At 43.2% G+C, this 26,233-nt stretch overlaps 2 protein-coding genes across 2 annotated transcripts; one reads left to right on the top strand and one right to left on the bottom strand.

Moving 5' to 3' along the window:
- Window positions 1–1,263: 1,263 nt before the first annotated feature.
- LOC123047064 (protein TIFY 3) lies at window positions 1,264–6,120 on the top strand. Its single transcript, XM_044470559.1, has 5 exons — window positions 1,264–1,511; window positions 4,238–4,340; window positions 4,425–4,629; window positions 4,730–4,787; window positions 5,716–6,120. The coding sequence occupies exons 2-5, from the start codon at window positions 4,245–4,247 to the stop codon at window positions 5,810–5,812; spliced, it is 456 nt and encodes a 151-aa protein (XP_044326494.1). The 5' UTR covers window positions 1,264–1,511; window positions 4,238–4,244; the 3' UTR covers window positions 5,813–6,120.
- A 1,275-nt stretch (window positions 6,121–7,395) lies between these two features.
- LOC123047063 (protein FATTY ACID EXPORT 7) lies at window positions 7,396–9,908 on the bottom strand. Its single transcript, XM_044470558.1, has 3 exons — window positions 9,462–9,908; window positions 7,888–8,022; window positions 7,396–7,765 (listed from the first exon to the last, which is right to left on the bottom strand). The coding sequence occupies exons 1-3, from the start codon at window positions 9,802–9,804 to the stop codon at window positions 7,623–7,625; spliced, it is 621 nt and encodes a 206-aa protein (XP_044326493.1). The 5' UTR covers window positions 9,805–9,908; the 3' UTR covers window positions 7,396–7,622.
- Window positions 9,909–26,233: the final 16,325 nt, after the last annotated feature.

Below are 26,233 nucleotides of genomic sequence, written 5' to 3'. Positions count from 1 at the left end.
CGGGAAGTGCGGGTGTTTCTACTTCCACGTCTGCATATTGTGGTGTACATAAACGAAATTGCTGTAGGGACGACATAAACCAGCCGAATCGTGAACGACGGGAGGATTCAACGGTGATGTTCATTTTTGGACTACACATGGATGGCTGGATGCCCTGCATCGTCTGAATATGTCGTCTGTGTAGCAGCTCTCGTACATAAATCAGGTTTGGATTCTTTTTCTTGTTTTGCTAATGTTAACTTGAGAACGTGTTGATGTTGGTTAGATGCGTGTAGACGAAAGGATTTTAGTCAGACGCATAAAAATGAACCCATGCCCTCGATTGAAATTGGTTCAAAATGTTGCTCAATTAGACATGTTGCAAGGTCAAGGTTGTAGTTGCGTTTGATAGATCGCATGGTTCGGGTCATCTCAAAGCTTCTACTCTTCACAAACCTTGAACCATTGTAGTGGTCGTGTCATCTCCCCCAGGTACCTCTAGTGTCTAGCTTGACGCGTCGGTATATGTGAGAAACATGCTAGAGGAGTTGGCGGTCAGGCTTCAACAACACATATCTGACAGTGTGTTCAGCTCTCGCCCCTTCCAAACCAGGAGGAAGCGGCAGACTCATCAGCGCGTTACGAGGTGGATGGTGTGTGTGATTATGTTATACAGCCGGTAACACAATGACAATGGAATGGTTAAAGAACTAGGGACGTTGCAACAAAGTGCAAAGAGGCGTGAGCGAAGGCGGGCGCTATCATGCGAAAGAAAACACGTCAACGGTGAAAGAAAGTGGCCCGAAGCCGCGCCATGCAAATGCGCGGACAAACGAGGCATGGATAAGAAGAACCATACCCAAGAAGCAACGTCTGTCGTTTCGCGCCCGGTGCAGTCTCTTATTAGATACCCGAAAAATCTTTGAAGTCACCTTCATGTCGGAAATTACAACAAACAATTAAGACCGAACCCGAAAACCCCTCAGTTGAACATCAAATAATTGCCTACCACTAATAGCTAATTACTACCAAAAATAGGACACATATTTATTCTCTCTTTGAGTTGGCACATATTTATTCGTTTATTACTCTCCCTGCCAATCCACGGAAGGCTGTCTTTTGAACAAATATTCATTTCTACTGTATTACTAATACTTTATCAGCATCTCCTCCAGTGAGGCACTGCCAAGTGGCAGAGTATTATAAAGACAGTACCACTATATAAAAATTGAATGAATAAAGATATGGGGGGGGGGGGGGGGCTATTTTATCATAGCCCAGTCACGACATTCACATGCGCATTGTGCTGTACACACACCCACTCCTCTTTATCTCAGACCCCCTCCCGCTTCCTCCAATTCTCACTCCCAGGTCCCTTTCAACGAGAGAGAGGGAGAGAGGAGCGCCACTATTAAGGCCGAGGCGGGGGAGGCCCAGCGGAAGGAAGCGGAGAGGAAGGAGCAGCAGCAGGAGCAGGAGACCCAGCAGCAAGGCCAAGGACTCACCGCCAGACCCCCGCTCGCCAACGGCAGGTAGCTAGCCTCCTCCGCCCCCTTCTCCCCGCTCTAGCAAGAAACCATGGCGGATTCCGTCCAGGATTCCGCGTCCGTCGGTGTGATTCTGCCGGATTGCTTGTGTCGTGTGCGCACGGGTGTTCCTCTTGTTCTTGGGTCGTGTTCCTCTCCCGCTTTCCCCTGTTCCCCTTCACGCGCTTTCGCAATTGGCACCTCGAGGCCCAGTGCTAATCACGGGGGAGCCCTTGCCGTGGGCTTCGTCTGTCCTCGGCTAGGTGGCGTCGGGAGTGCGTAGGCGTCGGTGCGGGTTCTGGAATGCGTGCTGCGTGTTCTTTCTCGCTGCTGCTGTTGGAGTGTTGTTCCTCTCTCCCTGCGGTCCAAATCCTCCCAAATTCAGTTTCCTCGACCTTTGCCCGCTGTTCTCAAGTTCTTAAGTCGGATTAATTAGGAGAATATATCTTGGGGGCGCGTGCTCTTATCCGGATCCTGGGATGACGTTCTGGCTGCTGGGAATCCGGCTTGCCCATTCCTTAACCTTCACGGTTGATTTAGTGGGGAAAAAGATGTTGTTTTGCTCATGGTGATAAACATTTCGGCAAATCTTTTCTTATCAAGTTAACTAAGTAAACTTTGCCCAAGATGGGCACAGATCCAGGCAGCCCTTTCTCCCTCACTGTCTGGTTTCTTGTTCTACAGTTTCTTCAAAGCGTTATGTAAAGTTTTTAGTTCAGCTGCTGAGTTAGGTTCACAGTGAAGAACTCTTTAGGCAACCTACACTCTTCTTTGTGATGCACACCTCGAGCTGCTCTCCTTTTTAAGAAACATTGGGAGAAGGCGTAGATCTGATTAAAGTTGGGTTCAGTAACAGATAACTTCCTTAAACATGCAAAGCCCTACCAAGGATTCAACTGCAAAAAAGAACAAACCGAAAAACTAACAAACTTTTCCACCTGTTTACTTCATGACCAATTGTGAAGCCGGGGACCAACGACATGGCCTCTGACCAGCTATTCACAACGTTGAGCTACTAGTCTTTTAGACATGTCCTGACATGTTAAGACACCTCATGCCTATCATCATGTGTTGCAATCTGCAAGCGTGCAAACGGGGCGCTTTGTAAGTCCTGATGTTTGTTCTCACCTAGAGGCTTTTCGGCACATTCGTCGGCTGCTGTGCTTTCAATCATTCAGCTATTCACCATATATGTGCCACATTAATTTGTTCTGACACTACTGTCATAGGATGTTTTCCTGTAAGGTTTGGCTGCTGTCTAGTATTTCTCATTGGTTCACATTCGATTAATTGGCGATGTGCCAGGCTGCTGTGAAACGATGGACCCTGTATTGCAGTAAAAATAATTTGTGATACTAAAAGTGTGCCACTTGGAATCAGTATTCCTGCATTTTCCTGAATATATAGGTCTAATGGGTGCATGATGTTTTGGATCTACTACTTTTAGACAACGTTTGGAGAAAACAATTAAGTCCACCGCATATAATTTGCTAGGTCCAGTGCTTAGGATGGAACACAGGGTGGGTCCAGTCCATCCACCCTGGACTGACTTTGAACTAGTCAGACAAGTAACTGGACGCTAAGCGGCACATAAGCCGTCCACCACGCCTTGAATAATTTAGAGTGGACCACAATTAGAGTCATAGTCTGCTGTTGTCTGATATCACATCATGCATTATAGAAGTTGTTAGACTCAGAATTGCTGGTACCTGCAAAGTAGTTGATGTTATTAATTTTAACTTAAAAGTTTTACAATGTAAATAACTGACTATTCTGATGTGGGCCCAGGACCGGGGTATCATACAAGTCGCGACTAAGCGACAAGTTGTTTAGTCGCCACGTGGATCTCTTCCTCAGATCTATTTTGTTTTCTCTTACCAAGTAGGGGAGGTGTATTGCTTGCACAAAGGCTTATGATGAAATTAACATGCACTCTAGCTAACGGGTGCCACAATTTTTTTGGAAACAATTCTAAACGTACTTCAAAACTTCTATCTATGTATAAAGTTTGAAGAGTTTCACTCTATGGTGAGCGCACAATTCTATGTCATGGACGGGGTGCGTGGAAGTTAGTTAGCTATCCACGTGCCATAACCATGACTTGGTTTCCATATCTTATGAGTTTCAACTGCTGCCTACCCCAACTTGTTTGGACTGAAAGGCTTTGTTGTTGTTGTTGTAAAAATTGCAAGAATTTTCTCATCTTGTTGCTATGAACATAGAATGATTTTGAACCTGAAATTTTGTGTGTAGTTAGTGTAACCCATATATTATACTATCTAGAACTTGTTTTAGATTTATCTGTTACTTTTGCTAGCCTGTGAATGCGGTGATTGCAACAAAGCCTTCAGTGCATTAGGACCCATTAAACAGAGTGTAGAACAATCACTTCTGTTCTGGAAATATATGGCTGTTTGCAGATGAAGTGCATAGTAATGCCGTTTCAACATTTGATCTTTGCCTTTAATTCCTCCAACTAAAAAGATAGCAATGTGGCCTCAGGGGTTTAGTAAATACTATATGTAACCTAACATTGTGCATCAGTGAGCCAACCTGTCCTCCGATTTCATATAGCACTTTGCCCTTAAATGCCCTTTTACTTTTGTATATGCAGTTGCTCGAGTGCCAATGTGTGCTGTGTGTGCCAACTTTCCAATACATTTGTGTATTTATGTGATTTCATATTATTTTTTCATTGCATATTCTAACTACTTATGCTGTTTAATTATTAGGTCTGGAATGTTGCCAATGTCGAGCCCTCCAGCAAATCCAGGACAGCTTACCATTTTTTATGGTGGGTCAGTATGTGTGTATGACTCAGTGCCACCAGAGAAGGTAGTATTTATGCTTCTTGCATCTATCATTTTCTTGGTTTAATTGTTGAAACTCTATGCTAACCTGTGACATTGGCATCAATAGGCTCAAGCAATCATGCTCATTGCAGCAGCAGCAGCTGCGGCCTCAAAAAGCAATGGCACCGCTGCTGTTAAGCCTCCAGCGATGTCTGCGACCAATGCTATCCAAGCCATGCTTACGCGGTCGCTCTCACTTCAGAGCACTTCTGTAGCAAATGGACAACCTCAGGCTGTCGCGGATCCTGGCTCGATTTGCAAGCTTCAGGCTGGTAAAGCCACTAGATCTTTATTCTGAAACCTAAAAGTGGGATGTTCTTTCTAATCAGTCTTTGTATGATCTTTTAAAAAAAATTGTTACCTGCTTTGCAGATCTTCCCATCGCCAGGAGACACTCCCTTCAGCGCTTCCTGGAGAAGCGCCGTGACAGGTTAGCATGAATGAAGAGTACAAGTAGCAGCCTACGTTCTTCTGGAGCGTATTAAGAGTATTATGACCCCCTTACACTTGTTGTTTTGTGTTTCCACATGCTGTGTATGGTGTACCACAGCATTTAGAAATGCATTTGTATGAGGCCAAGTCTTCAAAACCAAGTCTTGTACTTTTGTGCCCCGTTCATGATCAATCCAAATTATGATAACCGTTCTATTTTCAACCTGAATGTCCTAGGAGAAGAAGTTTGATGTATGCGGAAAAAGTGCTCCACGACTCGTGATAAAAAATCTGCATGATTCTGTTAAAATTACTTGCAAGAGACCAAACATTTTGTGTAGTTTCAGTTGGTAATAACTAATAAACATGTAGTATGATTTGTTTATAGTCAGGTCACATTAGAGCATCATTCCATAACAAGTGATGTAACATATTAGCTGGTAGATTGCGATTATATGATTATTGAATATTGACACGAGTTATGAGAATTTTTTTTAATAGTTCTCCTTAAAGCCCCTTGGTATTAGCGCAATGAACCGAAGCTAGGCTGGGGACATCAGCTTACAGAAGACAAACCACAGAAACAGCTGTGAAACTAAAGAACATTAGGGCCCTAACAAGCTTCCCCATCAAGACTTTCACCACTCTTCAGGAGAAATAGTGAACTGTACTTTTAGTTAGTTTTGGTCACAGCCATTAATTCTCAGGACGACCGATCGCCTTTAAGCTAGGTTTTGTGTGAGGAGTCGAAACGGCTAAAGATAGCATCTCCATCCCTGCTTGCTCTTGTCATATGAAAAAGTATAGCCGTTCTCGATTGCAATGGCCAACCTTTTTTCGTCCTCCTGCATCTGTAGCAATAATCAGTTTCACTTGTCCTTCCCTGTGCTGGCTCAAACTGACTATGGAATGATCCAATGATGCAGGGTGGTGAGCAAAGCTCCTTACGGCGCCGGGAAACCGTCCGAAGGCATGGGAGCATCTTCTGGGATGGAAGCGGTTGCGGAGGGCAAGGCCCAGTAACCCTGAAAGAAGAAAGACGGCCCTGCCCCTGATGTTTGGAAGGAAAGGGGCGTGTGTTAGCTGATGTAATGTTACACCGTAGAATCATCGTTCGTGACGATAATAATGATCCGACCAGAACTCCTCTAGTATCATTGTTCTGTTGTCATTGTGTAGTTTACTCTGTATCTGAACTTTGTTTTACTCAGCGGAACCGTACTGCTATGATGAATGTGTCGATGTAAATCGTGGCTGTCGTGCCTGTCTGACTGATACATTGTTCATGTAGTCGATGAATGATAGCACCTGTGTCGTCTCAGTTTCAGATACTCCAGTTGGTTTGAAAATGTTGTGTTTGTGTTTGGTCTGTTGAGGATGTTGGTTGGGTTTCAGTGCCACCTGAAGACCGCCTGTCATTTTGGTTCCGCCTCGGCTGGATGCGTTGAGGTAGCAGCAAAAAACAGAAGCCTGAAGCTTTGCATGTGCGTGTGTTTCCACATATCCTTGCTGTCCACAGGACATTCCTATTTCAGAGAGATCAGGGGAAGGTTCAGGATGGACATAATTAATCATTCAAATAGATATGCTTTGCCACTTTCAAGCCTCAAAATACCAATGGACTAACACAGAACAACAATAGTCAATGTAGTTTCCTTGCACCCAGAAAGCTAAATAATGAATTTGGTAAACAACGATAGTCAATGTAGTTCACATTTTGCAGGCAATTTATTACCCCACTTCAGATGTCCTTTCGGCTGTGCTAGGTCCTAATCCATCCAGGGTATGGCGCTCTCTGTGTGAGGGCAGGGACATACTAAGAGTTGGCCTGGTTAAGCGCATTGGGGATGGGACAGCTACACATGCTTGGTCAGATAATTGGTTACCGAGGGATTTCAGGATGCGTCCAACATGTGTGATCACTACAAAGTACAAATCCACCACAGATGGTGTCTGACTTCATACATGCAACAACGAGAGAATGGAATATTGAAGACTTGCCCGGGCATCTTTGCCCACCAGTGAGGAGCGGAACCGCTGGAAGATGGCGGACTCAGCAGCGCGTCCGATATGTAATGCAACTGTTGATTCGTGGAAGCACGCCCTGCTGGACTGTAATTTGGCAAAGAGCGTCTGGTGCCTCCGAGAAGATGATTTGGCCATCCCTCTTTTTGGTGATGAAACGCCAGTTGCAAAATTATGTCTGTTTGGTCTGAGCAGGACACTCGACGGTGCTAAGTTTGTGGAGGTTCTTGTGACTCTCTGGGCGATATGGTGAGCCATTCATGAAGGTGAATTCCAGAGCCCTTTGTCTACACACTTGTTTATCCGGCGCTGTCACTTGACAAGATCAAGACCTGCACGCAATCCCGAGGAACGCTCCTACCAAAGCCAATACGAAGCAAACAAAATAGATCAGGCCGGTTCCAGGAACGGTTAAGCTCAACGCAGACGGAGCACTGGCGAAGAATATGAACAAGTGAAAGCTACTTGGATCCGATTAAGCATGTGCTGACGTAGCTACTTTTACACTTCATCAACTAATCATAGAGCAAAGAGGGGGGAAATGCAACACGGTCACAGAAACTTCTGCTATAAAGTCGCCATTCACATACGGTCTTTCCCAAAATTATTGATTTCCACCATCAGCCCATACACACTTCACTAGAACAACAACTTGAGTTCAACGACAATGTAACACGAAAGTCAGTCAGTCACCAAAGGTCCGAAAACACGCAAGATATGCCAGACAACTGCTTCGAAACGCAGAAAATAAAAAAGAACTCACAAGTCTAACTCCCGAAGTGCATATGGTAACTACACTGACTGCATCTCACGCATGCGAGCTACGCATAATCCCATGGGCGTAGCCGCCAACCATGACCAAGGAAAGAAGGGACACAACGCCAGCTGGGAATATCTTTCCGGACTTCTTGAAGCGAGATCCCATGACTGACAGCAGTGCAGCTGATATACCTATGATGCAAAGCCAAGAAACATCAGGGCATCAGCCGGCAGGGGAAGAGTGTCGATGCAATTCCATAGCAAAGGATAACAAGGACCACACAAAACATGGCTGATGAAGGAATACCACATACCTAACCCGATCGCCGACGCAAAGACTGGTCTCACTGGGAGTTGAGTGTGAACGAAGAACAGCACCAGGGCTGATATGCCTCCTGCAGCCAATGACTTCTGGCTTCCACTCTTCATGTACCCCATCACTCCACCAGCTACAGAAGTTAGTAGCACAACGATCAGTTGTTGTAAAATGTTGCAACTTCCCAAGAAAACAGTCAGAATTTTGAGTGTACTTTCAGGTATAAATAACGCAGCAAAAGGTTGTAGAAACTGATAGTTTTATAAGATGGTTGATGGAGCTAATATAATGTCAGGAGTATTTAGCCCTATGCTAGTTCAACAGACATAACAACTGAGAGTAGGACTCTAATTAAGTACCAAAGGTATCAGATGCCAAGAAGGCAAGAACACTACAACTCTGTTATGAAATAAAAATACCTGTGTGTTGTGTAAAGCCAACTCTGGGTGTTCATGATATCCTAGTACTTCCTAGGAGAGATATCTTACACCGTGCTTGTTCGTAAGCATCTAATTAAGGGAATAAGCACTTAGAATTATGTACAAGACGAAAATTCTGAGACACACAGAAAGGCATATATTTGTATACATGCGAATTGCTAAGCACATCCCAGTTCTATTTTTCGCTCTGATAAAAGAAGTTGAGTAACCAAGAGAGTGTTGATGAGCCTGCCTACTTCCTAGTTTATGCAATTGCTAAGATAACGAATAACACCGTAAAGGGAGAGTCAAGTGTTCAAACAATTGTGGCAAAGTACAGCCCAAACTGCCATTTATCTGGATCTGGATAAAGCCAAGCACTTGTTTCCAATCTGGATCTGGATGCTCATGACTGCCTACACTGTGCTTTGTTTGTAAGCCTTTATTTGAGGGCACTTAACAGTCCATAATATTATAATAAAGCCAGACGAGCATCCTATGACACATATAGAAAGGATCCCAATTTCCATCTTCGTAAATTTGCTGATCACATCCAAGTTATATTGTTGCTATGATAAAAGGAGGAACAGAGTAATCAAGCTAGTGTTGAAGAGCCTGCCTACTTGTTTCTACAATTGGCATGTCAGTTTTAATCACTGTTTCATCAAATAAGTTCATTACCTTGATTGCTATTACTATTTTCGATAAGAGGGGTCTGTCGGGCCCCATTTTCACTAAGAAAGTGGAGTTTTACACAATACTGGGAGCATATCATCACTTGCACCCCTGATATACAACCATATCATGGGATGCCTCAGCCAAAAGCAACTACTAAAGACTACTACATTACCTTGATTATCAAGTTGTACTCCATAAAAGGTGTAATCTTGCCTAAAATGCAGACAAAAAATATGAGTGCTTTAATAAACTGGGGATAATCCACTAGTTATCAGCTAAAAATGCCAGGATGGCACGGTCCATTCTGCCATTTGACCTTCTACTCTTGAATCAGACTTCAGTATCAGCAGGGTCACACGGATAATAATGGTTATATACTGATAAAGAACAGTCGAGATTCGCATATAAATACTATACTTTACCCAAACACAACGCATCTGCACTTATCGCTACGAAAAAATGGAGGTGGCGCTACCTCCGACGAGCGCGGCGTAGGCGAGGGTGAGCTTCTGCGACATGGAGAGCCCGTCCCCCATCTTCCCCTCCTCCCCCTCGTCCCCGCCTCCCTGCGGGTCACTTCCCCCGCCGCCTCCCCTCCCAGATCCCGCACCGTCACCGCCTTCGGATCCGCCGCCGCCGAGCTCGGGCTCCTTGGACGCGACCGCCGCGAGGAGGCGTGCGCCGGGGGAGGCGGAGCGGAGCGAGAGGAGGGCGGGGGCGGGGGCGCGCAGGAAGAGGAGGGAGCTCTGGGAGGCGGAGATCGGGGCCGGGGAGAGCGCGAGGGGCGCGAGGAGTGGGGTCGTGGCGAGGAGGGCCATGGCTCCGGGTGCTCGAGCTGGGGTTTTGTGGGGGTCAACCTGGTGGGTGGGCTGCCGGCGATGGTGAACTCGGTGATGTGATGGACCGATTGGGGGATTTTCCGGGTGGGTGGCGTGTCAACGTGGGTGGGGTCTTGGCACTTAAGGGTTGTTTGGGTTGTGACGATTATCTTTGCCATACATTGCCACATGATTTTTGTTATATTTGTCACATTTGCCATACTTGAGTTGCTTAAATTGTTAGAGCATCTCCAGTTGTTCATCCCCTCAGGGCTCGAAATATCGTCGTATGAGGTGAACCGGTGCTAAAATCGGCGCGGGGACGATCGGCTTCCCAGCCACCGCCCCTAGGCGCCGCTTTCGGCCCACTTTTGGCACAAATTTGCCAACTTTTCAGCCCAATTTCGGCGGAAATTGGCCCGCTGTCGGCGAATTGGCCCATATTCGCCGTGCCTCGGCGCAAATTCAACATAAACTATTTTTATCACATAGTTCATGACAGAAAATCAATAGAAATCAAATAGTTCAATACAAATTATATAGTTCAACAAATAAAAACTCATATTTGTTCACACGCCGAGCTAGTCCTTGCCCTTGAGCCTCCATAGGTGCTCCACCAGATCTTGTTGCAGTTGTTGATGGACCAATGGGTCTCAGATCTCCTGACGCATATTGAGGTAGTCAGTCCAGGTTGCCGCTAGCTAGTGATCAACTTGGGCAAGAGGACCCTGCCTGTAATATGGTTCTGTGTCAAACACTGGTTCTTCCTGCTCGCTCTCAATGATCATGTTGTGCAAGATGACACGGCAAGTCATGATCTCTCACATTTGATCTTTCAACCAGGTCTGGGCGGGGTACCGAACAACAACAAATTGAGATTGCAGCACACCAAATGCTTGCTCGACATCCTTCCTGCAAAGCCTCCTGAACCTTCGCAAAGTGGGAGTTCTTGCCTCCTGGCACAATGTTTGAGATAGTTTTCACAAATATGGACCAATTTCGAATAGATGTCATCTGCTAGGTTGTATCCCTTGTTGTAGTGCCGCCCATTGAACTCGAAGTTCACTGGAGGAGAATGACCTTCAACAAGCTTGGCAAAGATAAGGGAGCACTGCAGTACGTTGATGTCATCATGAGTTCCTGGCATATCAAAGAAGGAGTGTCAAATCCAAAGGTTCTGTGTGACCACTGCCTCAAGTACCACACTGCAACCGCCTTTGACGCCTTTGTACATCCCCTGCCAAGCAAATGGACACTTTTTCCATTCCCAATGCATGCAGTCAATGCTTCCAAGCATCACAGGAAATCCTCTTACTGCATTTTTGTGCTAGGATCCGAGCAGTGTAAATAGCTCTGTTGATTTTAATTGCAATTGTGTATACAGTTGACTTATCATATCATGCACATTACTAGCATCACAACATAGTCAATATTGTTGTTGTACATGTAGACCCGTGGTACCCATCTGAAATCTTGTTGTGTCGTATAGTTTCCCACGCTTTGTATTCTTTCAGTGTTGCTTTGTCTTGAACTGATATGATTTGAACCGTGTCTCTATTTTGATTTGGCAAGACAATGCAGTGACCATAGGACATAAATATATGTTTGTTTGATGCTTTTATTATGTACTACTTGGCAATATAGGACCTGGTAGTTTAATCCTATCCACCTTACTAATAAACTGGTTCACCAAAATGAGTTTCATATACTAGTACATGCTAAATCTGTTATGTGGCTGCTTGTTTTTTTAGAATGCTGACAGAATATTGGGGAAGAGTGCCTTATTAAACAATGGTAAAGGAAGTAATACAGATAAAGTTTATGATAGTGAGACATCCTTGTTGATCTCCAACAAAGCTGATAAAACAACTAAGGAAAACTATCTTGAAGACAGTGAGACAACCCCAAAGTCCTATCTTGATGTAGTGTTCGAGTTACTGGCCACTACCGCTGGCACAAGCTATTCAAACTCACTGTCTGAATCAGTTCGGTTTCTTGAGTCTCAACTACAAGCTGAAAGACATCGATCAGCTGTGCTGCGACAAGAAGCCGAAGGACCGCGGAAGTCCCTGGAGCATTTAGATGCATATTTTCTAGTGTAACAATAAGCGTTGGAGGATTTTAGCGCCAAACAGGAGAAAGCTATTAAGCTTGCTAAGATTATTGCCAGCATGGTGGATACCCAGGATAACGTTTCTTGAGCTCTTCTGAAGTTGTTTCAGTTATGGACTTGTTTTGCTGTCGCGTTTATTTGCATTGTTGGCCAATTTAGACGACCAGTGTATGTAATATGCTGCTTTGTTCCCTATATTTACACTGGTGGCAAACTTTGATGCCCAGTGGATGTAATATGTGTACTAGCCGTAATAGCCTAGCGTTACTTGCTTGCTTATTTATTTCCTTATTGTCTTGTTTAGTTGTTTGCTTGTAGTCAATGCAGTTCTTTTTCCGCGTTTTTCTAGTGGCCATAATAACCTTTTTATAATTAGGCCACAATAACCATGGCAACACAACCATGGTCCTGCTACCTGTTGTAGTGACCATGGCACTAGTAGAAAAAGGACCTTATGTGAGACACGTTAGTCCCGGTTCGATTTTGGCCTGGTACTAATGGTATCATCAGTACCGGTTCGAACGGCTATGCATTAGTGTCGGTTCGTGTTGAACTTTAGTACCGGCTCGTGCCACGAACCGGTACTAAAGGGGTGGTGGCAGGCTGGCGTCAGGCCTGGGCCCCACGAGCCCCTTTAGTCCCGGTTTGTGTCTCAAACCGGTACTAAAGGGCCAACCTTTAGTACCGGTTCGTGCCACGAACCGGCACTAAAGGGGTCTAACCTATAGTCCTGGTTGGAGACACAAACCGGGACTATAGGGCAATTTTCAAACTTGAAAAAAATCATAACTAAATCATCATAATTCAGAAAAATACATATAATATATCAAAATTTGCAGAACAAAAAGATTGATCCGCTTTTGAAAATAGAGTTTCGACAATACATACATATATATAGTCCCGTTTCGACAATTTTTTAAAATCACAAAATTCCAAAGGGAAAATAGAGCTTTTGGGCGTTTTAGACGTTTTTAGCATTTAGTGCTAGGGTTTAGATTTCAGAGTTTAGGGTTAGGTTTTATGGTTTAAACCCTTAGTTTTTACTGTTTAGCATAGAGTTTCCGATGTTTTAAGTCCCGGGTTTAGGGTTTAGGACAATTTTTGAAATGACAAAATTGTAAAAGGAAAAAAAGATATTCTCTAATTTATGTTTTTTTTTGAATTTTGGTTAAATCTTGTCAAACTGGTCAAACAACTGATTCAAGAAATATAGAGTGTTACTAAATAATTACGCAGTAATATTAGTGTTACTAAATAAGTATCTCATTTTTTTTGATTTTTGGTCAAATCTGGTCAAACTGTGGTCAAACTATGGTCAAACTACTTATTCAAGAAATATTAGTGTTACTACATAATTATTATTTTTTAGAATAATAGTTTCAAACTCAAACAGTGAAATGTGTGACTTCATGCTCAAGCTAAACTCCTGAGGGTTAATAGGATTCACATCTTACTATTGTCAGGAAAACAACAAGTGCAGACTTGGAAACGAGGGAGAATAGAACCTGAAAGTTAAGCGTGCTCAGGCTGGAGTAGTGAGAGGGATGGGTGACCGGTCGGGAAGTTAGGCGATTTGGAATGAGTGATCCACACTTGAGCAATTAAGAGAGGTGATTAGAGACTAAATCATCAAATAATTCAGAAAAATTAAAAATAAAAAAAAATCAATTTTTTTCCAAAAAATTCAAAAAAATAATACCTTTAGTACCGGTTCCCCCATACCAGGGCGCGAGCTCACGCCACGTGGTGGGCCTTTAGTGCCGGTTCGTGCCAAACCGGTACTAAAGGGGGGGTCTTTAGTCTCCACTCTTTAGTGCCGGTTGCAAAACCGGCACTAAAGGCCCTTACGAACCGGTTTTAAAGCTCCCTTTTCTACTAGTGTGGCCCTCCTACGGGCCATAGGATCCATGGCCCTTCTACCAGTCGTAAGATCCGTGGGCCTTCTACGGGCCGTAGGATCCATGGGCCTTCTACGGTCGTATAATCGTTTCACCAAACATGGGTCGTGATGACCCACAAGTGCAGGGGATCTATCGTAGTCCTTTCAATAAGTAAGAGTGTCGAACCCAACGAGGAGCAGAAGGAAATGACAAACGGTTTTCAGTAAGGTATTCCCTGCAAGCACTGAAATTATCGGTAACAGATAGTTTTGTGATAAGGTAATTCGTAACGGGTAACAAGTAACAAAAGTAAATAAGGTGCAGCAAGGTGGCCCAATCCTTTTTGTAGAAAAGGACAAGCCTGGACAAACTCTTATATAGAGAAAAGCGCTCCCGAGGACACATGGGAATTATCGGCAAGCTAGTTTTCATCACGCTCATATGATTCACGTTCGTTACTTTGATAATTTGGTATGTGGGTGGATCGGTGCTTGGGTACTGCCCTTTCTTGGACAAGCATCACACTTATGATTAACCCCTATTGCAAGCATCCGCAACTACAAAAGAAGTATTAAGGTAAACCTAACCATAGCATGAAACATATTGATCCAAATTAGCCCCTTACGAAGCAACGCATAAACTAGGGTTTACACTTCTATCACTCTAGCAACCCATCATCTACTTATTACTTCCCAATGCCTTCCTCTAGGCCCAAACAATGGTGAAGTGTCATGTAGTCGACGTTCACATAACACCACTAGAGGAGAGACAACATACATCTCATCAAAATATCGAACGAATACCAAATTCACATGACTACAGCAAGACTTCTCCCATGTCCTCAGGAACAAACGTAACTACTCACAAATCATATTCATGTTCATAATCAAAGGGGTATTAATATGCATATAGGATCTGAACATATGATCTTCCACCAAATAAACCAACTAGCATCAACTACAAGGAGTAATCAACACTACTAGCAACCCACATGTACCACTCTAAGGTTTTGGGACAAAGATTGGATACAAGAGATGAACTAAGGTTTGAGAGGAGATGGTGCTGCTGAAGATGTTGATGGAGATTGACCCCCTCCCGATGAGAGGATCGTTTGTGATGATGATGGTGATGATTTCCCCCTCCTGGAGGGATGTTTCCCCGGCAGAACAGCTCCGTCAGAGCCCTAGATTGGTTCCGCCTCGTGGTTGCGGTGTTTCGTCCCGAAAGCTTGCTTATGATTTTTTTCCAAGGTAAAAGACTTCATATAGCAGAAGATGGGCACCGGAGGCCTGCCAGGGGGCCCACGAGGCAGGGGGGCGTGCCCAGGGGGGTAGGGCGTGCCCCCCACCCTCGTGGATGGTGGGTGGCCCCCTTCTGGTATTTTCTTCGCTCAGTATTTTTTATGAATTCCAAAAATAACTTCTGTGGAGTTTCAAGACTTTTGGAGTTGTGCAGAATAGGTCTCTAGTATTTGCTCCTTTTCCAGCCCAGAATTCCAACTGCCGGCATTCTCCCTCTTCATGTAAACCTTGTAAAATAAGAGAGAATAGGCATAAGTATTGTGACATAACATGTAATAACAGCCCATAATGCAATAAATATCGATATAAAAGCATGATGCAGAATGGACGTATCAACTCCCCCAAGCTTAGACCTTGCTTGTCCTCAAGCGGAAGACGGTATCGAAAAATATATCCACATGTTTAGAGATAGAGGCGTCGATAAAATAAAATACGGACATGAGGGCATCATGATCATCCTTATAACATCAACATATATATTCATATGATTTCTTATGCTCAAGTAATAATCTATCCACAATGTCAAGTATGAATCAGAACTTCATTGAAAACTAACAAACTATAATCTCGGTCATTGAAGCAATTGCAATTTATCATATCATCGGAAAGAGTCAATATAAGAGCTTTTCAGCAAGTCCACATACTCAACTATCATTTAGTCTTTCGCAATTGCTAACACTCACACAATACTTATGGGTATGAAGTTTTAATCGGACATAGAGAAAGATAGGGGCTTATAGTGTTGCCTCTCAACCTTTTACCTCAAGGGCAATGTCAACAATAATAGTTCATGCTAACTTACATCCAATTTGATATATATATCAGGATCTTTCCAACACAATGTGCTTGCCAAAGGATAAAATATAAAAAGGAAAGGTGAAGATCACCATGACTCTTGCATAATGTATAAGACAAGAATAAAAGATAGGCCCTTAGCAGAGGTTGTTATGTGCTTTTATGGTTGGATGCACGAAATCTTAATGCAAAAGAACGTCACTTTATATTGCCACTTGTGATATGGACCTTTATTATGCAGTCTTCGCTTTTATTGCTTCCATATCACAAGATCGTATAAATCTTATTTTCTCCACACTAATAAGTCATACATATTTAGGGAGCAATTTTTATTGCATACAATAATGACAACTTACTTGAAGGATCTTACTCAATCCATAGGTAGGTATGGTGGACTCTCATGGCAAAACTGGGTTTAAGGATATTCGGAAGCACAAGTAGTATCTCTACTTGCTGCAAAGAATTTAGCTAGCATGAGGGGGAAAGGCAATCTCAACATGTTGGATGATCCATGACAATATACTTTATTTTGGATATAAGAAAATATAACCCATTACGTTGTCTTCCTTGTCCAACATCGACTCTTTAGCATGTCATATTTTAATGAGTGCTCACAATCATAAAAGATGTCCAAGATAGTATATTTATATGTGAAAACCTCTCTTTCTTTATTACTTCCTATTAATTGCAACGATGACCAAAACTATGTTTGTCAACTCTCAACAACTTTTATTCATCATACTCTTTATATGTGAAGTCATTACTCTCCATAAGATCAATATGATCTCTTTTATTTCTTTTCATTCTTTCTTTTTTCTTTTATTCTCTCAAGATCATAGCAAGATAGCAAAGCCCTTGACTCAAGACTAATCTTTATTATATATTGCTCACGGACTCGATTACATAGAGGAATCATAAAGCAAAACTCAAAACTAGATCATTCTAAAACTTTATTCTACTAGATCAAGATATTACCAAAAGGATCAAACTAAGAAAAACGATAAAGATAGGAGTGTGATGGTGATACGATACCGGGGCACCTCCCCCAAGCTTGGCAGTTGCCAAGGGGAGTGCCCATACCCATGTGATTATGTCTCCTTTGCTGGTGAAGAAGGTGGTGGTGATGATGGATAGTCGACACCGAGCGTAGGAGCTCCTCCAGTTTGCGGATAATGCTCTTGAGTGTTGTGATATGCTCCTTCAACAAAATATTTTCATGTGTTGTTGATTCTTATGGCACCGGAACAATAGACCTCCTCGATGACGTAAGGGCCTTCCCATTAGAGAGCAGTTTTCCTGCAAAAAATCTTAAACGAGAGTTGAAAAGCAACACATAATCACCTACATTAAACTCACACTTTTGTATCCTTTTGTCATGCCATCTTTTAACTTTTTCTTTAAACAGTTTGGCATTCTCATAGGCTTGAGTTCTCCATTCATCAAGTGAGCTTATGTCAAATAACCTCTTCTCACCGGCAAGTTTGAAATCATAATTGAGCTCTTTAATGGCCCAATATGCCTTATGTTCTAGTTCGAGAGGTAAGTGACATGCTTTTCCATAAACCATTTTATATGGAGACATACCCATAGGATTCTTATATGCAGTTCTATAAGCCCATAATCCATCATCAAGTTTCTTGGACCAATTCTATTTAGATCTATTAACAGTCTTTTGCAAAATCAAGGTAAGCTCTCTGTTACTTAGTTCTAGTTGGCCACTAGACTGTGGGTGATAAGGAGATGCAATTCTATGATTAACATCATACTTAGCAAGCATTTTACGAAAAGCACCATGAATAAAATGTGGACCACTATCAGTCATTAGGTATCTAGGGACTCCAAACCTCGGGAAAATAACTTCTTTAAGCATCTTAATAGAGGTGTTATGATCAACACTACTAGTTGGAATAGCTTCTACCCACTTAGTAACGTAATCAACTGCAACTAAAATATGTGTGTACCCATTAGAGGAAGGAAACAGCCCCATATAATCAAAGCTCCAAACGTCAAATGGTTCAATAACAAGTGAATAATTCATAGGAATTTCTTGATGTCTACTAATATTACCAATTCTTTGACATTCATCGCAAGACAAGACAAACTTACGGGCATCCTTGAAGAGAGTAGGCCAATAAAAACCGGTTTGCAATACCTTATGCGTAGTTATATCTCCAGCGTGGTGTCCTCCATAAGCCTCGTAGTGACACTTGCGCAGGATCTGTTCATGTTCATGCTCAGGTACACAACGTCTAATAACACCATCTACTCCTTCTTTATAAAGGTGTGGGTCATCCCAGAAGTAATGTCTTAAATCATAGAAAACCTTTTTCTTTTGCTGGTACATGAAACTAGGTGGTATAAATTTAGCAACAATGTAATTAGCATAATCAGCATACCATGGAGCAGTACGAGAAGCATTTATGACAGCTAATTGTTCATCAGGGAAGCTATCATCAATAGGTAGTGGGTCATCAAGAACATTCTCTAACCTAGACAAGTTGTCTGCAACGGGGTTCTCAGCTCCCTTTCTATCAATAATATGCAAATCAAATTCTTGTAGCAAGAGAACCCATCTAATAAGTCTAGGTTTAGCATCTTTCTTTTCCATAAGATATTTAATAGCAGTATGATCAGTGTGAACAGTTACTTTAGAATCAACAATATAAGGTCTAAACTTATCACAGGCAAATACAACTGCTAAAAATTCTTTTTCAGTAGTAGCATAATTTCTCTGGGCACTGTCTAGAGTTTTACTAGCATAGTGGATAACATTTAGCTTCTTATCAACTATTTGTCCTAGAACAGCACCTACGGCATAATCACTAGCATCACACATAATTTCAAAGGGTAAATTCCAATCAGGTGGTTGAACAATAGGTGCAGAAATCAAAGCTTTCTTAAGTATTTCAAATGCTTCTACACAATCATCATCGAAGACAAAAGGAATATCTTTTTGTAAGAGATTAGTCAGAGGCCTAGAAATTTTAGAGAAGTCCTTAATAAATCTCCTATAAAAACCGGCATGACCAAGGAAACTTCTTTTACCTTTAATGTCTTTAGGACACGCCATCTTTTCAATAGCATCAACTTTAGCTTTATCAACTTCAATACCTCTTTCAGAAATTTTATGCCCCAAGACAATGCCTTCATTAACCATAAAGTGGCACTTTTCCCAATTCAAGACAAGATTAGTTTCTTCACACCTCTGCAAAACTCGATCAAGGTTGCTCAAGCAATCATCAAAAGAAGATCCATAAATGGAGAAATCATCCATGAAAACCTCAACAATCTTTTCACAAAAGTAAGATAATATAGCCATCATGCATCTTTGAAAGGTAGCAGGTGCATTACATAAACCAAAAGGCATACATCTATAAGCAAAAGTACCGAAAGGACAAGTAAAAGTGGTCTTTTCTTGATCCTCTTTCGACACAGGTATTTGAGAGAAACCAGAGTAACCATCTAGAAAGCAAAAATGTGTATGTTTGGATAATATTTCTAGCATTTGATCAATAAAAGGCAAAGGGTAATGATCATTTTTAGTAGATTTATTTAATTTGCGGAAACCAATTACCATCCTATAACCGATAACAATTCTTTGCGGGATCAATTCATCTTTATCATTAGGAACGACAGTAATACCTTCCTTCTTAGGGACACAATGGACAGGACTTACCCACTGACTATCAGCAATGGGATAAATTATACCTGCCTCCAGGAGCTTTAGTATTTCTTTTCTTACCACTTCTTTCATCTTAGGATTTAACCGTCGTTGGTGATCAACAACTGGTTTGGCATCTTTCTCCAATTTTATTTTGTGTTGGCATAGAGTGGGACTAATGCCCTTAAGATCATCAAGATTATATCCAATAGCAGCACGATGCTTCTTCAGCGTTTTCAATAATTTCTCCTCTTCCTGCTCTGAAAGGTTAGCACTAATAATAACAGGATATATCTTCTTTTCATCAAGATAAGCATATTTAAGAGTATCAGGTAATGGTTTAAGCTCAAACACGGGATCACCCTTGGGTGGAGGAGGATCCCCTAGGATTTCAACAGGCAAGTTGTGTTTCAAAATAGGTCCCTGTTTAAAGAATACTCCATCTATCTCCCTTCTTTCATTCATAAACATATCATTTTCATGGTCTAGCAAATATTGTTCTAAAGGATCATTAGGAGGCACAACAATAGAAGCAAGACCAATAATTTCATCCTTACTAGGCAATTCTTTATCATGGGGTTGTCTATGAAATTTAGCAAAATTAAAGTTGTGAGACATATCCCCTAAACCAATCGTAACAATATCCTTTCTGCAATCTATCCTAGCATTAACAGTATTCAAGAAGGGTCTACCAAATATAATGGGACAAAAGTCATCTTGTGGGGAACCAAGAACAAGAAAATCAGCAGGATATTTAACTTTCCCACACAAGACTTCAACATCTCTAACAATCCCAACTGGTGAAATAGTATCTCTATTGGCCAGCTTAATTGTAACATCGATTTCTTCTATCTCAGCATGCATAATTTCTTTGTACAAGGAATGAGGTATTGTACTTGCACTAGCACCCATATCACATAAGCCATGATAACAATGATCTCCTATTTTAACAGAAATAACAGGCATGCCTACAACAGGTCTATGTTTATTTTTAGTTTCGGGTCTAGCAATTCTAGCAGCTTCATCACAGAAGTAAATAACATGCCCATCAATATTATCAGCCAAGAGATCTTTAACCATAGCAATACTAGGTTTAACTTTAATTTTCTCGGGTGATGTAGGTGTTCTAGTATTACTCTTACGAACCACAGTTGAAGCTTTAGCATGATCCTTTATCCTAACAGGGAAAGGTGGTTTCTCAATATAGGTAGTAGGAACAATAGGATCATTATAAGTGATAGTCTTTTCTTCAACTTTAATAGGTGCAACTACTTTTACTTCAATGAGAGGATTATATTTAAACCACTTCTCCTCAGGGAGGTCAACATGAGTAGGAAATGATTCACAAAAAGAAGCTACTATCTCAGAGTCAAGTCTATATTTAGTGCTAAATTCACGAAAAGCATCGGTATCCATAAAAGATTTAACACAATCAAACTTAGGTGTTATACCTGACTCCTTACCTTTGTTGAGATCCCAATCTTCAGAGTTGCGTTTAATTCTTTCCAATAAATCCCATCTGAATTCAATAGTATTCATCATAAAAGAACCAGTACAAGAAGTGTCGAGCATGGAGTGATTGTTGAGAGAAAGCCGAGCATAAATTTTTTGAATAATAATTTCTCCTGAGAGCTCATGATTGGGGCATGAATATAACATTGACTTAAGCCTCCCCCAAGCTTGAGCGATGCTTTCTCCTTCGCGAGGCAGAAAATTATATATATAATTACGATCACGATGAACAAGATGCATAGGATAAAACTTCTGATGAAATTCTAATTTCAACCGGTTGTAGTTCCATGATCCCATATCATCACATAGCCTAAACCATGTCAATGCCTTTCTCTTCAAAGATAAAGGGAAGACCTTCTTCTTGATAACATCCTCGGGCATACCCACAAGCTTAAATAATCCACAAACTTCATCCACATAGATTAGGTGCAAATCGGGATGCAATGTTCCATCTCCTGTAAAAGGATTAGCTAGCAGTTTCTCTATGATACCCGAAGGAATTCCAAAGTAAACATTTTCAGTAGGTTCAGTAGGTTGAGGAGCAACTCTTTGCTCTACTGGTCAGGGTGAAGATACCCCGAACAAACCCCTCAAAGGAGTATGTTCCATAGTAACAAGTGACAGTAAATTTCAGCACACTATATAAATTTTCCTTACCAAGTTCCACTTACCAAAGGTGCTTCACTCCCCGACAACGACACCAGAAAAGATTCTTGATGACCCAAGTGTAGGGGATCTATCGTAGTCCTTTCGATAAGTAAGAGTGTCGAACCCAACAAGGAGCAGAAGGAAATGACAAGCAGTTTTCAGTAAGGTATTCTCTGCAAGCACTGAAATTATCGGTAACAGATAGTTTTGTGATAAGGTAATTCATAACGGGTAACAAGTAACAAAAGTAAATAAGGTGCAGCAAGGTGGCCCAATCCTTTTTGTATCAAAGGATGATACGTCTCCAACGTATCTATAATTTTTGATTGTTCCATGCTATTATATTACCCCTTTTGGATGTTTATGGGCTTTATTTTACACATTTATATCATTTTTGGGACTAACCTACTAACCGGAGGCCCAACCCATATTGTTGTTTCTTTTTGCCTATTTTAGTATTTCGAAGAAAAGGAATATCAAACGGAGTCCAGACGGAATGAAACCTTCGGGAGCGTTATTTTTGGAACAAATCTGATCCGGAGAGCCTAGAGTGCAAGTCAAGAAAGCTCCGAGGGCCCCACGAGATAGGAGGGCTCCCCCTGTCTCGTGGGCCCCTCGGGCGTCCACCGACGTACTTCTTCCTCCTATATATATCCACGGACCCTGAAAACATCCAGGAGCACCACGAAACACAATTTCCACCGCCGTAACCTTCTGTATCCGCAAGATCCCATCTTGGAGCCTTCGCCGGCACTCTGCCAGAGGGGGAATCGATTACGGAGGCTTCTACATCAACACCATAGCCTCTCCGATGAGTTGTGAGTAGTTTACCACAGACCTACGGGTCCATAGTTATTAGCTAGATGGCTTCTTCTCTCTTTTTGGATCTCAATACAATGTTCTCCCCCTCTCTTGTGGAGATCTATTCGATGTAATCTCTTTTTGTGGTGTGTTTGTCGAGATCCAATGAATTGTGGGTTTATGATCAAGTTTATCTATGAGTAATATTGGAATCTTCTCTGAATTCTTTTATGTATGATTGAGTTATCTTTGCAACTCTCTTCGAATTATCAGTTTGGTTTGGCCTACTAGATTGATCTTTCTTGCCATGGGAGAAGTGTTTAGCTTTGGGTTCAATCTTGCGGTGATCTTACCCAGTGACAGAAAGGGTTGCAAGACACGTATTGTATTGTTTCCATCGAGGATAACAAGATGGGGTTTATATCATATTGCATGTGTTTATCCCTCTACATCATGTCATCTTGCTTAAGGCGTTACTCTGTTCTTATGAACTTAATACTCTAGATGCAGGCAGGAGTCGGTCGATGTGTGGAGTAATAGTAGTAGATACAGGCAGGAGTCGGTCTACTTGTTATGGACGTGATGCCTATATACATGATCATGCCTAGATAACGTCATAATAATTGCTTGACAGTAATTTGTTCACCCACCATAATACTTATGCTCTCAAGAGAAGCCTCTAGTGAAACCTATGGCCCCCGGGTCTATCTCTTATCATATTTGCTTCCAATTTACTTTTATTTGCATCTTTACTTTCTTGCATCTATATTATAAAAATACCAAAAATATATTTATCTTATCATACTATCTCTATCAGATCTCACTTTCGTAAGTGACTATGAAGGGATTGACAACCCCTTTATTGCGTTGGTTGCGAGTTCTCAGTTTGTTTGTGTAGGTGCGTGGGACTTTTGAGGAGCCTCCTACTGGATTGATACCTTGGTTCTCAAAACTGAGGGAAATACTTACGCTACACTTTGCTACATCACCCTCTCCTCTTCGGGGAAAACCAATGCTAGCTCAAGACGTAGCAAGAAGGATTTCTGGCGCCGTTGCCGGGGAGGTCTTCGCTCAAGTCAAGACATACCAAGTACCCATCGCAAACCCATCTCCCTCGCATTTACATTATTTGCCTCTTGTTTTCTTCTCCCCCACTTCACCCTTGCCGTTTTATTCGCCCTCTCTTTCCCAATCTCCTCCTCTCTTTTCGCTTGCCGTTTTTTCTGTTTGCTTGTGTGTTGGATTACTTGTTGCCATGTGAGGGAGTCCTGGATTAGGGGGTGTCCGGATGGCCGGACTATGACCTTTGGCCGGACTCCCGGACTATGAAGATACAAGATTGAAGACTTCGTCCCGTGTCCGGATAGGACTTTCCTTGGCGTGGAAGGCAAGCTTGGCAATATGATATGAAGATCTACTCCCATTGTAACCGACTCTATGTAACCCTAGCCCTCTCCAGTGTCTATATAAACCGGAGAGTTTTAGTCCATAGGACGAACAACAATCATACCATAGGCTAGCTTCTAGGGTTTAGCCTCTCTGATCTCGTGGTAGATCAACTCTTGTACTACCCATATCATGAATATTAATCAAGCAGGAGTAGGGTTTTACCTCCATTGAGAGGGATCGAACCTGGGTAAAAACATCGTGTCCCTTGTCTCATGTTACCATCCGCCTAGACGCACAGTTTAGGACCCCTACCCGAGATCCGCCGGTTTTGACACCGACATTGGTGCTTTCATTGAGAGTTCCTCTATGTCGTCACCTTCAGGCCCGATGGCTTATTCGATCATCAACCATGACGCGGTCTAGGGTGAGACTTTTCTCCCCGGACAGATCTTTGTATTCGGTGGCTTTGCACTGCGGGCCAATTCGCTTGGCCATCTGGAGCAGATCGAAAGCTACGCCCCTGGCCATCAGGTCAGGTTTGGAAGCTTAAACTACACGCCGACATCCGCGGGGACTTGATCTTCGACGGATTCGAGCCACGGCCGAGCGCGCCGCACTGTCACGATGGGCATGATCTAGCTCTGCCGCCAGACAGCGCCCAGAGCGCCGCTCGGGTGTCCGCTCTGACCATTAGCTCGGAGCCGACTGCGCCAGTCGGGGACGGACGGTTGGACGCCGCCCCAGGAGCCACAATCTCTACGGCGATAGAGCCGAATACCAGCCTAGTCCTTTGCGAGGCCTGTGACTCCAAGGTGCCGGACTCCTTTCCGGACTCCGGATCTTCCACACCCCTTTCGATCGAACCCGATTGGGCTCCGATCATGGAGTTCACCGCCGCGGACGTCTTTTAGCACTCGCCCTTCGGCGATATTCTGAGTTCACTAAAGTCTCTCTCTTTGTCAGGAGAGCCCTGGCCGGACTATGGTCAACAAGATTGGGATGCGGACGACGAAGAAATTCGAAACCCACCCACCACCCACTTCGTAGCCACTGTCGACGACCTAACCGACATGCTCGACTTCGACTCCAAAGACATCGACGGTATGGACGCCGATGAAGGAGATGACCAAGAACCAGCACCTATAGGGCACTGGAAAGCCACCTCGTCATATGACATATACATGGTGGACACCCCCTCCAGCAGGATTCAGCGCAGGAGGACGGAGGAGCCAGCCCTCATGAGAGAGCGGCAGACAGGGAGGTCGAGGACGACAACTATATGCCTCCCTCGGAAGACGAGGCAAGCCTCGACGACGATGAATTCGTCGTGCTAGAGGATCCTGTCGAACAAGAGCGTTTCAAATGCAGGCTTATGGCCACGGCAAGCAGCCTCAAGAAAAAACAGCAGCAGCTTAGAGCTGACCAAGACTTGCTAGCCGAAGATGGACTGAAGTCCTGGCGGCCGAAGAGTATAAACTCGAACGCCCCTCCAAGAGCTACCCAAAGCGCATGCTGCTACCCCAACTAGAGGAGGAAGCAACTAAACCTACATCACCAGTGTACGATGCGCCCGATCGGCCACCCCGTGGCCGCGATAGAGAGGCCTTTCAGCCCTCAACTCAAGCCGCACCCCGGCGCCGCTCCAAAAATACCAGAGCACGGGGAAACGCAACAGACCTGCAAGCCATATTGGAGGATAAGGCAAGGCAAACAAGATCGATCTACGGATCGCGTGGATGCCCCACGTCACGTGACGATAACCGTCACGCCGGATATGATAAATACGGCCAGGCCGAACACAATAGACAAAGCTCATCCGAGATACGTCGCGATATAGCCCAGTACAGGGGCGCCGCACACCCACTATGCTACACAGACGAAGTAATGGATCATCAAATCCCTGAGGGTTTTAAACCCGTAAACAATGAATCATACGATGGAACAACAGATCCCGCGGGGCCCGTGGTGATGATCTACACGCCATCAAATACCTCCCGCTCAAGCTTAAAGAACCAGCTCGGCATTGGCTTAACAGCCTGCCAGCAGAGTCAATTAGTTGCTGGGAGGACCTGGAATCCGCGTTCCTTGACAACTTCCAGGGCACTTATGTGCGACCACCTGACGCCGATGACCTAAGCCACATAATCCAGCAGCCATAGGAATCGGCCAGACAATTCTGGACACGGTTCCTAACCAAGAAAAATCAAATAGTCGACTGTCCGGACGCCGAGGCCCTTGCAGCCTTCAGGCACAACATCCGAGACGAATGGCTTGCCCGACACCTAGGACAGGAAAAGCCGAAATCTATGGCAGCCCTCACGACACTCAT

The sequence above is a fragment of the Triticum aestivum genome, chromosome 2B, assembly GCF_018294505.1.
Source record: "Triticum aestivum cultivar Chinese Spring chromosome 2B, IWGSC CS RefSeq v2.1, whole genome shotgun sequence".
Taxonomy (NCBI): domain Eukaryota; kingdom Viridiplantae; phylum Streptophyta; class Magnoliopsida; order Poales; family Poaceae; genus Triticum; species Triticum aestivum.
Note: the sequence above shows the minus strand (reverse complement) of the source record. Positions and strands in the feature narration are given on the sequence as shown.